Source organism: Armigeres subalbatus, chromosome 2 (assembly GCF_024139115.2).
Source record: "Armigeres subalbatus isolate Guangzhou_Male chromosome 2, GZ_Asu_2, whole genome shotgun sequence".
Classification (NCBI taxonomy): domain Eukaryota; kingdom Metazoa; phylum Arthropoda; class Insecta; order Diptera; family Culicidae; genus Armigeres; species Armigeres subalbatus.
In genome coordinates this window covers 249,857,013-249,874,173 of record NC_085140.1, presented here as the reverse complement: position 1 = coordinate 249,874,173, position 17,161 = coordinate 249,857,013, and the positions used below count along the sequence as shown (strand labels likewise).

At 37.0% G+C, this 17,161-nt stretch overlaps 1 protein-coding gene across 3 annotated transcripts in view; it reads left to right on the top strand.

Moving 5' to 3' along the window:
• The window catches only part of LOC134212059 (protein cappuccino), a 68,602-nt gene that overhangs the window by 10,990 nt on the left and 40,451 nt on the right, over positions 1 to 17,161 (top strand). For all 3 annotated transcript variants that reach the window (XM_062689565.1, XM_062689562.1, XM_062689563.1), the window contains exon 2: positions 16,492 to 17,082. In XM_062689565.1, the coding sequence (XP_062545549.1) occupies positions 16,492 to 17,082 (591 nt within the window). The remainder of the gene's footprint in view (positions 1 to 16,491; positions 17,083 to 17,161) is intronic.

The window sequence follows — 17,161 nt, the reverse complement described above, 5'->3', positions numbered from 1 at the left end:
GGGAGCCCCCCTTTTTAAAGAGGGGAGGGGTTTCAAACCATCTAAAGAACCTTCCCCGGACCCACTGGTGGACCCACCTCTGAATACAAATTTTTACGCCGATCGGTTCAGTAGTTTCCGAGTCTATAAGGGTCAGGCAGACAGAAATTCATTTTTATGTATATAGAAGAAGATTAATGTTATATTCTGGACATGTTAGGACACCTACGAGAGGTCGTAGAGTTCTCTTCATCTTTCGAGAGGACGTGACCGGGACAGATCTCGGATCTCGGCAAACACCATCTTTCAAGAGTTGCTGTCCGGTTTTCAGGGCAACATAGCAGCTGTTAGGGCTGCCCATCGTACCCATCCGGCTGTAGCTACCTTCTGGATGCTGGGTTCGCCGTGGAGTTGGGCGAGCTTGTGGTTCATCCTCCATCGTCACACACCGTCCTTTTACACATCGCCAAAAATGCGTAATGGTCTTATAAAAAAAATAATCAAAGCTTCTTCTGCAATCAGTCTCTCCAAAGCTGGAACAAAGTTCCTGTCATTCATTTATTTAGTTTACATCTAAACTGATAACACTGAATCAATAATTTAACGCCACAATACACGGTTCGAGGCCGCATCTCTCCATCCTCGATTGCGTTCGCTCGTCAAGTCGTTTTGCAATTGGTCTGCCCACCTCGCTCGCTGCGCTCCACGCCATCTCGTACCTGCCGAATTGGAAGCGAACACCATCTTTGCAGATTTGCTGTCCAGCATTCTTGCAACATGCCCTGCCCATCGTACCCTTCTGGCTTTAGCTACCTTCTGGATACTGGGTTCACCGTAGAGCTGGGCGAGCTCGTAATTCATCCATCGTCGCCAAAGATGGTCCTAAACACACCGCCAAAGATGGTCCTAAGCACCCATCTCTCGAATTCTCCGAGTGCTTGCAAGTCCTCCTCGAGCATTGTCCATGTTTCGTGTCCGTAGAGGACTATCTGTCTTATTAGCGTCTTGTACATAACACATTTGGTGCGGCGGCGAATCTTTTTTGATCGCAGTTTCTTCTGAAGCCCGTAGTAGGCCCGACATCCACATATAAAGCGCCTTCGTATTTCACGAATAACATTGTTATCAGCCGTTAGCAAGGATCCAAGGTAGACGAATTCCTCGACCACCTCGAAGGTATCCCCGTCTATCGTAACACTGCTTCCCAGGCGGGCCCTGTCGCACTCGGTTCCGATCACTAGCATGTACTTTGTCTTCGATGCATTCACCACCAGTCCAACTTGTTTTGCTTCATATTTCAGGCGGATGTACAGTTCTGCCACCTTTGCAAATGTTCGGCCGACAATGTATATGTCATCCGAAAAACAATTAAATTGACTGGATGTGATAAAAATCGTACCCCGGCTGTTACACTCGGCTATCCGCATGACACCTTCTAGCACAATGTTGAACAACAGGCACGAAAGTCCATCACCTTGTCTTAGTCCCCGGCGCGATTCGAACGAACTGGAGTGTTCGCCCGAAATCTTAACACAGTTTTGCACACCATCCACCGTAGCTTTGATCAGTCTGGATATTCTCGTCCATAATTGTCCATAGCTCTACGCGTATGCCGCCTTGAAATCAATGAACAGATGGTGCGTTGGGTGGGACCTTATATTCACGGCATTTTTTAAGGATTTGCCGTACAGTAAAGATCTGATTCAAGATTCAAGAGACTTTGTGTTTCACACGTAAAAGCTGTATTTTAAGCAGCTAGTTGACTTTTTAAAAATCATTAATTATTGTATCTTGACGAAGTTTGACCTACGGATATTTTGTTTGGACAATTGTGTTTTTCAATTATTGAGGCACTAATAAACTATTTTGTTCGCCTCGATGATGATGATGGATTTTATATTTATTGACGTAATTGTAATTTGACCTTTTTCTTGTGTAGTCTACAAAAGTTTGAGTCTCGCGCGCGTAAAGCAGATATGAATGATTTTTAAATTTATGTACAGACTTGCGCTTTTTCAGCTGTTTCAATGATTCTGCGGATTAGTAATAGGCTATCTAGTAGAGTTTGGTTTCCGCGGTTGATACCGAAACTTTTGATATCGACGGAGCGGTAACACAAGTTTCGATTTTGTTGACGTCGTTGTCATAGTTTATTAGATTATTATTGATGCTTTCGAGTGGCTAACGTTACTTGTAATAACATGAAACGCGATTCATGGTGGAACTTTTGAAATCTGTGCGAGAGGTATCACAAGTTTTGCATTTTTATGAACTCGAAGCATCACTACTGATACTTATGAGAATCTGTAGATGAAATAAACAGTTTTTTACATTTATTATTTTTGCTGGATAGTAATGGAAAGTTATGAAATTTATATCTGTGATGGTAATCAGATCGTTTTTGTTTTATTTTGCAAATCTGATTAAATTGTTGAAAAATTAAATTCAATTAATTATCTTATAGATAAATCGTCTAGCTCAAACCTTTGTAGGGGTATGTGGCGGGACCATCATCATCATCATCATCATGGTCCGTTGTCGAGCGGCTGTCGACGAAGCCAGCTTGGCAACTTCCCACGAACTCATTCACTAATGGTGACAGATGACGGAAGATGATCTGGGATATCACTTTGTAGGCGGCATTAAGGATGATGATCGCTCGAAAGTTCTCACACTGTAGTTTCTCACACTCACACTTTCCAGCTTGTCGCCTTTCTTATAGATGGGGCATATAACCCCTTCCTTCCACTCCTCCGGTAGCTATTCAGTTTCCCAGATTCTGACTATCAGTTTGTGCAGGCAAGTGGCCAGCTTTTCCGGGCCCAATTTGATGAGCTCAGCTCCGATACTATCCTTACCAACTGCTTTATTGGTCTTTAGCTGTTGGATGGCATCCTTAACTTCCATCAAGGCGGTAGCTGGTTGGCTTCCATCGTCCACTGAACTGACGTAGTCATCTTCTCCGCTGCCTTGACTTTCATTGCCTGTATTCTTAGCGCCATTTAAATGTTCCTCGTTGTGCTGCTTCCAGCTTTCGATCACCACACGTTCGTCCGTCAAGATGCTCCCATCCTTATCCCTGCACATTTCGGCTCGCTTCACGAAGCCTTTACGGGATGCGTTGAGCTTCTGATAGAACTTGCGTGTTTCTCGAGAACGGCACAGTTGGTCCATCTCCTCGCACTTCGCTTCTTCCAAGCGGCGTTTTTTTCTCTTGAAAAAGGCGGGTCTGCTGTCTCCGCTTCCATCTGTAACGTTCCACGTTCTGCAGGGTACCTTGCCGCAGCGCGACCGCCCGCGCTGCGTTCAAATCTCCTATGATGATTTTGACGTCGTGGCTTGGGCTGTCGTACTCACGTTCCAGCTGCACGTAGAATGCGTCCTTATCATCATCAGTGCTTCCGGAGTGTGGGCTATGGACGTTGATTACGCTGAAGTTGAAGAACCGACGTTTGATCCTCAACCTGCACATTCTCTCATTGATCACGCGCCTTTGCATATCGCCTACTATGAAAGCTGTTCCCAGCTCGTGTGTGTTGCCGCAGCTCTGGTAGATGGTATTATTACCTCTAAACGTTTGCACCATTGATCCCTTCCAACAAACCTCCTGCAGCGTTACGATGCCGAATCCACGGTCCTTGAGCACATCGGCGAGTATGCGTGTGCTCCCGATGAAGTTGAGATATTTGCAGTTCCACGAACCGAGTTTCCAATCGCCAGTCCCTTTTCGTCGCAGTGACCTTCGCCGATGGTTCCGGTCCCTCGAATTTCCGGAGGACCATTCCTCCTTATTCCCGGTGGACCATATTGCACAGTGTTACTTAGAGTCCCTCGCTGGCACTCGGACGATGATCAGCCGCCCCTAACATGGAGAACAGACGCTCAGTAAGATTTGCACCTCCGGAGAAGAGCATACTTCTTCTTCCCTGTCAGCATACGACCATAGTTCCCACCGTGGTTGGTTACCCGATCTTCCCTAAGGTTACTCGTAGGCCAGCGCCTCGAGGAGGTAGGGATAGGGGTAGGGATGCTGGGTAAAAGGCTGGGTAAGAGACCGTAAGAGCGTAAGAGCGAGATGAGGTCTATTTTAAACCTTCAGGTACACGAAGTACCAATGGTACGCTTTACCCAGCATTCGCCAATCACAAAGTTCCTGTATGTATTTTTTTTTATTTTTGTTATTAAAAATTTATTTTGTTTATTTATTCGTTAATAATTTACCAGATATGATTTCGGATTTTTTCATTCCTTAAGAGCTCCGCACATAGCATACGTTTGCGTTGCGTTTGACAGATTTTCAATGGGAAAACGGCAACACAAACGTATCCTGTGTGCTGCAATCTTTACTACATTTATCAAAATTATTGTGATTTATTCAAAAGATCCCACCTAAGGGTGCTGCTCGATAAGTTTCTTCCAAAGTTTTTTTTTTTCAAAATGTTAGATTATAAAGGTTTTCTCCCTAATTTGTTTTGAAGATCCTCTATGATTCCATTGAATGCATCTTTCCTCCACAAGATTTTATAAGCTTTTTATAAATTATCTCAGAAATGAGACAGAAATTCTCCAAGAAATTCCAACATTTTTTTTCCTGGAGTTTTTCAAGAAACTAAAAACACTGAAGAAGTTGCAGACGTTAACAGGTTATGCAAACTCCATTTGAAGTACTATTCAAAAGTGACTTCTTCAAATATACAGTCTATGATCTAATCCGTGCTTCTAACAAAGAATTCCAAGTATTCTGTTTTTCTGCAATTCTGGAATAGGAAATAACTGTTTTTTTTTATCAAAAGATGTTTAAAGAATATTCTATACGAAATGTATATATCTTTACGACGCGTGTTAGTCAAGTGTGAAACCCCACTATATTCTAATGCGCCACTAACCATTAGTACAAAACTTTTGTAAATAAATTCTCGAAGGAATCCTTAGAAGAATTACCAACGGAAATTCATCCGAATTTCCAATGGAAATTCATCTGAATTTCCAATGGAAATTCATCTGAATTTCCAACGGAAATTCATCTGAATTTCCAACGGAAATTCATCTGAATTTCCAACGGAAATTCATCTGAATTTCCAACGGAAATTCATCTGAATTTCCAACGGAAATGCATCCGAATTTTCAACGGAAAATCATCTGAATTTCCAACGGAAATTCATCCGAATTTCCAACGGAAATTCATCCGAATTTCCAACGGAAATTCATCCGAATTTCCAACGGAAATTCATCCGAATTTCCAACGGAAATTCATCCGAATTTCCAACGGAAATTCATCCGAATTTCCAACGGAAATTCATAGGTTTTTCCCAAGACAAATTGAAAAAAATGGAGTTCCGAAAATGAATTGGAGGATTTCATTAGAATACCTCATGATATTCCTTCAAAAATTCAAGGATTGGAATTCTAAAAAAAATCAAAAGTCATTCCTAAGTTCCATTACGAATTCTTTTAGGAATTTCTTCGGAATATGTTTCAAGAATTCTGTCAGTACTTTCTCAAGAAATCTCTTCGGAAACTCTAGGAAGAATTTATTCGAGTGTCTTCGAAATTTCCCTCATGAATTTCTTCAGATCTCCACGAATTCTTTCTAAAATCCTTATGGGAATTCCTTCACGCATTCATCCGGATGTTTTAGCTACTCTTCCGGGGAAACCTTTAGACTTTCGGAGTTTTATTTTGAAATTTCTTCGAAATACCCTTTGAGCATTCTTTCGGGAATCCCTTCATAAAATTCTTCAGAAATCCTCTCAGGAATGCTTCGTAAATTTCATTAAGAATCCTTTCGAAAATTCATTCGTGAAATCGTTAGGCATTTCTTATGAAATTCCTTCAGGAAATCCATTTAAATTTCCTTTGGAAACTCCTCCGGAAACTCCTTTAAGGTTTACTATTTTTTTGAAATTTTTTCGAAATAATTTTTTCAACAAAATTTGCGGAATAATTCCTGCAGGAATTTTGAAAGAAATATTACATTGTCTTACTAAAGGAATTTCTGAAGAAATTTACGAGGTTTTAAGGAAGAATTCATTGGCGAGTACTCAAATAAGCGACTGGGGAAATTTAAAAAAAATATTACTAGAGGAGTTTTCGAAAGAATATCTGGAGGTTTTGTGGAGAAAAAAATCTTGGAGGAATTTCAAAATGTATTTCAGGAGGAATTTTCGAATGAATCCTCGAAGGTATTTTCAATCTGAATAGGTTTTCGAAGAGAATTTCTTAACGAATTTCTGAAGAAATTATTGAATAAGTTTTATGAATAAATATTAAAGGAAACCACGAAAAAAAATGAATGAAATTTATTAGGAAATTACTTCAGAAACTCCAACAAGAATTCCTTCAGGAACATCCGAAAAAATCCCTTCGGAAATACTTCTAGGAACTTATCCGGGAATTCCTTTGAAAATCTGAAGAGTAATAAAGCAAAACTCTGTTTTGAATCTGGAATTAAGACTTCATGTCAAGAAGAAAAACCCAAGAATATCGGAATTGCAGTCGATCCATCATATTACTTCTTCGGATATTCTCAAGAATTTACTTCATTCATTTATTCCAGTATTCATTCATGAATTTTTCCACAAATTTGTTTCGAAAGTCTTCACACATTTTTTTTCGTAAAAAATACCCCCAGGAATTAATTCGGTTAGTCATCCAGAAGTTGTTTCATACTTTCAAAAATTCTTACAGGATTTCCATCGTAAAACTCTCCAAGTAATTCATCGGAAATTCCTCCAGTAAGTTATTACTAAACTCCTCAAGAAATTTCTTCAAAAATGGTCCGCAAATGAATCTAGGAATACCTCAAAATGTTCCTTTAGAAATTCTATTGAAAATTTCTTTGAAAACTCCTCCAGAGTTATCTCCAGAAATTTCTTTAGTGAGTTTCTTCAGAAATTCAGAAATTCTTCCAGGAGTTCCATTCCCTCGGCTCCCGAAAGTCAGCCGGAGCTCTTTTCAGGAATTTCTAAAGGAATTTTCGAACGAATTTCTTAAGCAATTTCCGAAGGAACTCCTGAAGGAATTTCCAAAAAAAATGAATTTCACTGTACATTCTTCCAAGAATTCCTTCGGAGTTTCCTCCAGGGATTATTTTGGCAAATTCTTAGGAAATTACTTAGGATATAGATCCAGAAATTATTTTGAAAATGCATCATGATATTCTTTCAAAAATTCCTATAGGAAAACCTGTAAAAAACCATCAAGGAACACTTGCGTCTTGAGAACTTCTTCGAAATATACTTAACGAATAAACTAAAGAACTTCTTGGTCGAAATTTCTATGAGAAATTCTTCGGCAATACCTACGGAAATTGTATCAGGAAAACCATCCGAAATTCCTTCAGGAGAATTTCTTTTAGAAATTGTTCTAGAAATTCCTGCGGAAATTGGTTTAAGAATTCCTACGAACTTTTTTAAGAAATGCCTTCAGCAATTATTTTATGAATTTCTCAAAGAATTTCTTCCAGCTATTTCAAAAGAAATCCCATCGGAATTTCTTTAGGACATCATCCTGGAATTCTTTCGCATTTCAAACCTTCAGATATTTTGAGAATCGTTTGGAAATACTATAAGAGTTCTTTCGGAAATTTCATCTGGAAATTCCTTTGAAATTTTCGTAAGAAACTCTTCCGAAAATTCCTTTAGTATTTCCTATTTCATTCTTTAATAAATTTCCTGAAAAATTCTTCCAACAAAATTTCCGGAATAATTACTGCAGGAATTTCGGAAGAAATTCCGTGTGGCTTTACTAAAAGGATTTCCGAAGGATTTCCTGGAGGAAGTTTCTAAGGAATTTCCGGAAAAAAATACAAAGGCCTTTCCAGAGAATTTTCAGAAGGAATTCCTGGATGAATGCCAAAAGGAATACCTGGCGTGATTTTCTTAATTATTCCTGGAATTAATTCCTGAAGGAGTTCTCAAAAGTATTGCTGAATATTTTCTTAAAGCATATACCGAAGAAATTCCTAAATCCGTTTCCGAACAAATTTCTAAAGGAATTTCCAATGAAATGACTTAAGAAATTTCCGAAGGATTCCCTGATAGGTATTTTAAAGGTACTCAACAACTACAGAACAATTTCTGTAGATATTCCTGAAGGAAAAATCCTGTGGGTATTTCCTAAAGAATTATTTAAGATATTTACGAAATAAAATGTCAAAAGGTAATTCCTAAGGAATTCTTAAGAACATCCGAAGAATTCCGGTTTTGACTCTGGAATAGTCTGACCAGGTCATTTAGGTGAAAAAACGGGACAAACGCGCTTGCAAAACGGGACATCTCAATAAACATTTTGTTTAAATTTAAAAGTTGTAGAAATTTAAAAAATTTATGAGCCTAATTTTCATTTTCCGTTTAAGAAATCAGAAATATTTTAGAGTCATTCACCACCATAACATTCTATTGAATTAAGCTAGTGTGTATGTGTGTGTGTGTGTGCGTCATCCTCTACCCCTCACCCAACCGGGGGCGTTGATAAAGTAGTACTACGAATAATTTGATCAAATCTCATGCTCCATAATGGTGCCCTTTTGGTCACGATGACTAGTACTAACAAAAAGGATTTACTTCTGAAGTACCTAAGAAAGGTTTCTTCAGGAAGTGTAGGGAAAGGGATGTACTAGTTATTCGTAACAGGTACAGCAAAACTTCACAAGGACGCCCTTATTCGTACTATCTACTCAGGGAATAGAAGGTCAAGAAGAGCCACCGTTGCTAACTAAAGTGTGAACCGGATACCTGGGACTCCCACAGTATCCGCGGCAATAGCAGCAAACGATGCCCTGTACGTATTTAGTGTTTAATCTGCATTTTTTTTTAATTTATAAAGCAATGATAGAAAGATAGGAAAGAATCGGAACGTGCTCACCAGTTGAGTTTCACTATCAAGATGGCTCCAGTTTTGAACAGGTCGCATCAGGAATATCCAAGACGATATAATGTCAACGCTTCTCATCCTTCATTGCTTCCATCGGAACTGTGGTTGTACAATCTGTGGCCGATTTTGAAGCTGCAAGGGTTCTCATATAGTTCGTAGCAAATCAAACCAATTCTTGCATGCGGCCCGAGTGGCACACACTGGCCAACTACAGCCACTGCATTGGCTTGTGTGGTTGAAGCCAACACCGCATATGTACTCGTTTCCGCTTCAAGTCGGCGAATTGGATGGGGTGGAATTGGAACTGCTTCCGGATTCACTGCCAACCGCTGCTAACGCCGATAACAAGTTCTCTGTAGAAAATAGCGGGTATGCCATCTGCTAGAGCTGGTTGTATTGTTGCTATTGTCTATTGATTTATTTGTAGACGAAGAGGCTTAGGTGAACTTCCCCAAAATCCACCGTTTAATAAATTGTCGACGTTCTTCTTTTGAATAATTTCTCAGTGCTTGATTTTTTTGGTCGAAATATCATAATCGATTTATAGAAATTACTGGAATCGGGTGTTTTTACTGTATTTTGAATTGTTCCAATGATTTTGACAGAGAAAAACTGAAATAAAACATTCTATTGAATTAAGTTAGTTGTGGAAAAATACGCATCTACAAATATTCCACTCTTCAAAGGAACGCGGACAAACACACAAAGGAACAGAAAATTACGCAATTTTCAATATTTAAAATAAAGTAGAATATTTAAATTTTATTTTGATCTACTCTTAGACATGCATTAAGGATTTTATTGTTGACCAATATAATTTTTTTTCCAATTCTGAACAATTAAAAATAACAAACAATAGTCAATGTACTCTGCCTAAGTTTTTGCGAAAATCTCGTTATCATGAATATAAGTGGAAAAAATCTGCAGATAAGAATAACAAGAATCCAAACAAGAAAACGTAATTTTAATTATTTCCATGAATATAGTTGGCACATGAGAACAAATGCAGGGATGTTCCGACTACGCGAATTTCGCAGTTTTCGCGGATTTCGCGGTTTTCGTGGATTTGGTGCAGATTTACATAACGACTTTGGGACTTCGCGCGGATTTAGTTTAAGGTGAAAATCTAATAAATAAAATGCTTGATCTCAGGATTCTCCGGCAGTTTATTTGAAAATTAGTTTTATGGTCTATCTAGATGGGCTTCATTTTCGTTAGCGTTTTGAATCAAATCCCGAACATGACTCATATTCCGAATACTGGCGTTTTAGCGCCCTAACAATATAATTTTCATCGGTTTTCCAAACTGAGCATAAGGATTACAAACAAACTCAAGCTCCTTTGGATGCAGACACACGAAAAAAAGGCAAAATGGTTTTTTTGAAACGAGTGTTTGGAATATGCGTCAAATTCGGAATTTGAGTCAATAAGGTAAGTGCTTCAAAAGAACTTTGATCAAATATTAAAAGGAGATCTTCAAAAGGTATTCCTGTAAAAATGCGGTAATTTCATGAGTATTTTTGCAATGTTTTCGGATAACTCCGATGATTTACAGGAATATACACAGAAAAATTACGAAAGCTCCTAAGCAATGTTAACAAGGATTCTATGAATTTAATAAATAAATGTCTACAGCCTAAAGAGCATTTAGAATCCGTTAAATTATAAAAAAAAAATTGGGGGAATTTCTGCGTAAATGACCGCAGCGCTGATCGCAGCAATTAATTTAATGTTGCCTTGAATTTACGAAAGAATTCTGTTGGTCACCGGCATTCACCAGAGGAAGTCTTCAGAAATTTTCAAACCGATTTCCACAGGAATTCATGAAGGAAACTCCGAATGTATTACGGGAAGATTTTTTCCCAGATTCCCAGAGAAAATTCCGCAAGAATTCACGTTGCTATTTTCTCAAACATTTTGTTAGCGGTAATCACAGGAATATCTGAGCGATTCCAAGCAACAGCATCAAAATTTAAGAAAATTTTTAATTCATGATTTTCTATTGAGTTGAAACTTTGCACAGTTTTTCAATTTCATCTAAATCGTCATTTTTCGATATCAAATCTTCATATTGAGTCATGACTAACTTTTCAAAAGGGTGTATGTGAAAATGGTTCAAAAATATTTAAAAAGCTGCACAGCAAAAATGGAATGTTCGATTGTTATGATTTTTTCAGCAAAGTTAGACAACTAAATGGTGATTCTTAAGAAAATGTGCACAGTAAAAAAAAAATTTTTGCCTTTAAAAATATCATTTTTGTCACAAAAACTCAAATATCTCAAAACCCTATCTTTTTTCGAACGTAAACGGTCCATTATATTAGCTATCTACCATAAAAATTTGGTGATGGTAAACTAATAAACAAAAAAGTTATGACATTTCAAACATTTCACAATTTTCACATATAGTAAACAAAAAAAAATTTCCGTGTATTTTTTTTTTTTCAAGAATCGCAGTTTGATGCTGATTTTATTGTTAAGGGCCTTGCGTGAGTTAAACAAGTTGTTTGTATGATATTCCATATTTATGTATTCATCGATATTATGTATATTATATGTATAAATATTATATGTATAAATAAATAAAAATGAATTAATATTATCCTAAGTATTAAATTAAATGTGGCAGTTACACAATGTTGTTATAGAAACTCTAAGAGTTTTGGGTTTGAATTTTGGTATGGGTTATGATATCATGAAAACAGTTTATTAATACTTATTGTTTATTTATTTTTATTCAAATTTTTTAAAATATCGAACACTTTTGAATTATTATCAGCACAGTTTGAGTATAGTTTTGCTTTAATTTTATTTTCCGACAATGGAATGAAACAGTGAAATTTTTGGGTTCCTTGGATCGTTTTCGCGTTATTAAATTGCTCGCTGAGCTCTGAAGCCTTTATTTCGTACTCTTCAGTAGTAGTAAAACAAAATGATAATTTGGTTAAATCTTTTTCTTTTCTACGATTTGCCCAATCAAAAAGTTCTTTCGCAGTTTTAATTGGATGCTCACGTTCTTTGGCTAAACTTGCTCTTGTGGCCATGCGCTTTATTGTTCCTCCAATAGCATCACAAGGACCTTTGCCATGTGATGTAGCAAAAAATGCCATTCTGCATCAATTCCGTACATTGATTTAAATTGACATAGGCTCGAAAAATTCTTATGATTTTTGTACTGCGACGCTGCTCCATCAGACATGAAATATATCTTTTTGACTTCTTTATGCTTATCAACGCGTAAAAAGTTAATCATTTTTTCAATGAACAAGTTTACGGATACTGAATCGTGTCTTAAATCTTCGGAAATTATAACTTAAGTGTTCAATTTGCGTACTTCCATTAAAATAAATAACGAATGGATGAATTGTAGCTTGTTGTACGTTCCAGTGATGGGACTGCACTTCATCTTGCAATACAAAGCTGTAATTTTCAGAAAAATTACCAATTACTAAAAATTCACCATTTTGTAATGTATTTTTCGTATTTTTTAAAAAGCTGAATTGTTCTGTTTTAATGAAATCGTGAGGGATTAAACTTTCTAATTTCAAGCAAAAATATGACACAAACTCATCTACAGGTTTTACAATAGTTTCTATGTCACACCTATCCGTGGTCACCCATTGCTCAAATGATAACTGATCAATATATTTTTCTTCAAACTCAGCGAATAAAGTATTTTCCAATGATGAAGAATCTGGACAATCCGAACAAGATCGTAGATAGCAATTTGATGTTGTATTTTCACACAAAAGACTACCAGTTAACATTTTAATATCCTTTGTTAAATTGATTCTTTTCAAACTATGTAAAATAAGATTAATATTCTCATGGGTTGTGCACACACACATTATGTGTTCCTGAATTGGAAAGAAGCTTACATTGCCTTGGCCGAAGGCTTGCAAATGAGGAAAAACCTATTTTAATATTATCGTGAATTTCCTTGAAGCGTGTGTACGCTTCTTTCAAAGTCGTCATCATTAATCGTTTTTGGATTGCTTGACGCTTTCCATCTTTTTACTGATACATAATCTTTTGACCAGGCATAGCTCGACTTACTTCATCATCTTCAAAATATTGAACTACTATTTCTTTTGTCTCATCTGTTAATGCAGTACTAGACCTAGTATTTTTGGTTGAAAGACAGTTATTCTTCAATTGTTTTGCCTCTTTTACTGTATTTCTATTGGTTTTGAACTCATCAATGGCATCCTGAATAGACCACGAACTTGGCAGCATCGACAAAATCAATAATTTTTCTTTCCTTGTCGTGACTGCATTCGAGAACCTTTCCTTCATATTTATAATTACCTCATCGTAGTCTGTATTTTCCACATCATCAGGTCCTAATTTGAAGAGGTTTCTTCGTACAGCTTCGTTTATTTCACGGTATTTTTTCTCCGGGTAATAAACGTAGTCCATCTTACTCCATTTAATCAGGTCACTTTTATCCCAGCTATGCCCTCGTTAAAGCGTTCGATGTTGACCTTTTGGATACACTCATCTTCCGATTGATTTGTTGAAACAGATTTCGCTGATGGTACGGTGGCAAGGCTCTCAGCACTTAATACTTCTGGTAATTCCTCAGTTGTTGTCGATACATCTGGCAATTCCTCAGTTGCTGTCGTTTTCGAACTTCCTGCGCTCTGCTCAACCGATGATATACAGATTGCTCTTTTGTCAACGTTTAGACGGCAGGACGTGCAAATGCGTAAATTTGTATTCAATGTGGACATTGGAGCATAACCAGTCGCTTTCAGTTTATCTATGGTGCTTTCGGTGAGATTTCGTAACTCTTTTGAACACTTTTTTCCATCAAACGGCCTACAACAGTTGAGAAAAGCGGCTACTCATGTTGTTCGTAATATTTCAATAAACAAAATCACTTTTAAGTTTTTACTGACTAGTTTGGTGTCATTTAGCTTGACTGAAGAAAAAATTACTATAAGATCTTTAACAACCTTAGTAGTAGTAATTTTTTGCTTTTTCGTGAGCATTGTCATGGTATGTACCTATCATGCATTTGTTGTTGTTGAAGATACCCGTTTCCTCCCGATCATAAAGTCTATTCTCTAAGAGGTATATTTTTGCAGGTAAACTATAGACGTACACGTGTATATAAATCTTTGATTTAGCAGCTTTTGTCTTAAAATAACATTTCTGATATGTTTCTATCAACGTTATTATCAACAGGTTTCAACACTATTAAAAGAATTTTCGCCAGTCACGTGCAATGAAAATTATGACACTATCAATACTTTTGATCACAACACTGGATCGTGTCCAAGTTTCTTATAGATGCTATGAATAATTAAATCAAAATATCATGAAAACAACTTGTTTAAATCACGTCCCTTAACAATAAAATCTGCATCAAACTGCAATTCTCGAAATAACTTACACAGAAAAAATTTTTTTACTAAATGTGAAAATTGTGAAATGTTTGAAATGTCCTAACTTTTTTGTTTATTAGTTTACCTTCACCAAATTTTTATTGTTGATAGATAATATAATGGCACGTTTTCCCTAAAAAAATTACGTTCGAAAAAAGATAGGGTTTTGAGATATTTGAGTTTTTGTGACAAAATGATATTTTTAAAGGCAAAAATTTTTTTTACTGTGCACATTTTCTTAAGAATCACCATTTAGTTGTCTAACTTTGCTGAAAAAATCATAACAATCGAACATTCCGTTTTTGCTGTGCAGCTTTTTAAATAGTTTTGAACCATTTTCACATACACCCTTTTGAAAAGTTAGTCGTGACTCAATATGAAGATTTGATATCGAAAAATGACGATTTAGATGAAATTGAAAAACTGTGCAGAGTTTCAAATATTTTCGAAATGGTCGCGAAAGGTTTTTCGGAAGTTTTTACGCAGCAAGTCACCCGCAGTCAATTTCTGCATTAATTTCCAAACCGTTTTCCACAGGAATTAATGAAGGGATGTCCGCAAGTAGTCTAAAGATTTTCCGCAGGTTGTTTTTGAATAATTTACTTGAATTTTCATCAAATTATTATCAATTCAATTTATAACAAAATTCCAAAATGAATTTCCGCATATGTTCCCTGGGGAACTTTTGCAAGAATACCAGGGTGAATTTCGACAGATATTCTCGGGAATATTCGAAGCTCTACGCAATTGTATAATTACAACAAAGTTGCATAATTTTTTACTTTAGAAGATTTTTTGTTATTTGCCAAGTTTATCTATTCATCAATTATGATATGCATCTTTGTGCCGAATTCCACTGACAATAACGGGACAAAAAATGTCAAAATCATCATCTCATTTAAAAAGCGGTGCTTATTGAAATAGTTTAGGCTGTTTAGCTCTTGTTTTCTTAGCTTCAGTATTTCTAGTGGTGAAAACTTAGATGGTCGGTGGGGGTTGTTAAATTAACTGAGATTTTCTTAGTCCTTTTTTAAATTTGGAACAAACAAGTGCAAAATTGAAGCTTTTAATCACATTTAAAATCCGGAATATTAAAAAACGATCTCGAAGAGAAGACGTTTAGTAGATTGTGGTAACCAAAATTGATATTTCACGTGTATTTGCTTAAAATTTAGTTCTGGGTCGCGCGGATTTGGCGCGAAATGGATTTCATGTCGCGCGGAAATGCCGCGGATTTGATTTCAGTCAGCGCGGATTTGGCGCGGAAAATATTTCAGGATCCCCGTAACAACTCGGCAGATGTTAAATCTTATCTATTCACGTTTTTTTTTTTATCGAAATTGATTTAAATGATGCTTAAAGTAGCCTCACACCTTGGGAATCTTGTCTATTGATTTTGTTCACATGAACAAAAAAAATAATTTCCTACTTCGGAAGATTCAAAAATAATAATCGAAAATGAACATTAATTGCCTAAAATAATGTATTTGTTTGAATAATATTTTGGAGCTCTTTGAAAGAATCAATAAAAATACGGGACAAATTGAGGATTTTTTAGATTACGACGGGACAGCACAATTAGGTCTAAAAAACGGGACTGTCCCGTTAAATACGGTACGTATGGTCAGCCTATCTGGAATTGCTTGCTAGAAAACTCTCAAAATTCGCAATTACGGTATATCCGTAAATTGGAAATTTTTGGAAAAATATTCCAAAAAATTCGTAGTGACCATTTTAATAACAAACGATAAAATGCACTAAAAAATGTAGAAAATATTAAGCTTTCATATTTTGATTTGCACAAATGAACCATTTTTAGAACGCTTTTTTCTAGAACAAATCACCTAGGAAAGAACGTATAGCTTTTAAATCAGTTGAATTTGCATTGCGGGTGTATAGAAGTATAATCATTGGTATTTGATCATATTAAGTTTGTCAATCAAAAAAAGTCTTCCCAGTCATCTCAGCCCTACAAATGTAAACAAGATATAATTAACTCACAATTATTGTTATCTGTTAAAGTATCATTAACATTCATTGAAGGTTTTACAACACCCACAATATGAATCATATGTAACCCAATTTTGATGGCACTTTTAACATCTCTACCACTTCTCCAAGATTATCTTTCAATTATCTATGATCCGTGCCCCGATCACGACGTTGCTTGTCATCTAATTCTCCACCATTTCTTTTCCGTCCACGATCATCTTCACTCTTTCTTCTACTTTGTATATCAACTTAACAGGAGTACATGAGACCAAGCACGGCAACGATGATAATGGCCCTATCACCGTCCCGCTAGATACCGATAGTAGTGATGCAATAGCTCCACACCATGGGCAGTCAAGCATGGTTTCACTACCGGCACCAACCGATGGAATCAACGAACCAGCAACGATGACGACATCAACCGTCGTCGCCACTGCCAACAATAACAAACCCCAGAAGAGTCCCAAAACGGACGATCGCGAGTCGGTGACCCCCTTCGAAACGATCCACACATCAAACCACCATCCAGCACAAGCACTGCAACCACCACGTAGAAAAAACACCAAAGCACCATCACCAACACAGCAACCCACGGGGAACAACAAATTGCCGGCTTCCTCGATCGCTGCTATAGCAACGAAGGCTAGCCCAAGTGACCCAAACAGTGCGATCGCCAGTAGTAAACTGGTTCTGGGTGAGGGAACAACAAAACAGCTGGACCGCTGCACCTACGATCCATCATCGACCGGATCATCGATCATTGTGACCACCGATTCGTGGAAGCGGGCCAAATCTTTGAGTGAAAATGTGACTTCTTCGCATGGAACTTCCGCAGAGTCTAGAACAGGTACGTTAATTACGATCAATTAGGACCAGTACGTAGAATATAGGCATCCGATTTCTGGCGTGGTGACCTATATAACGAT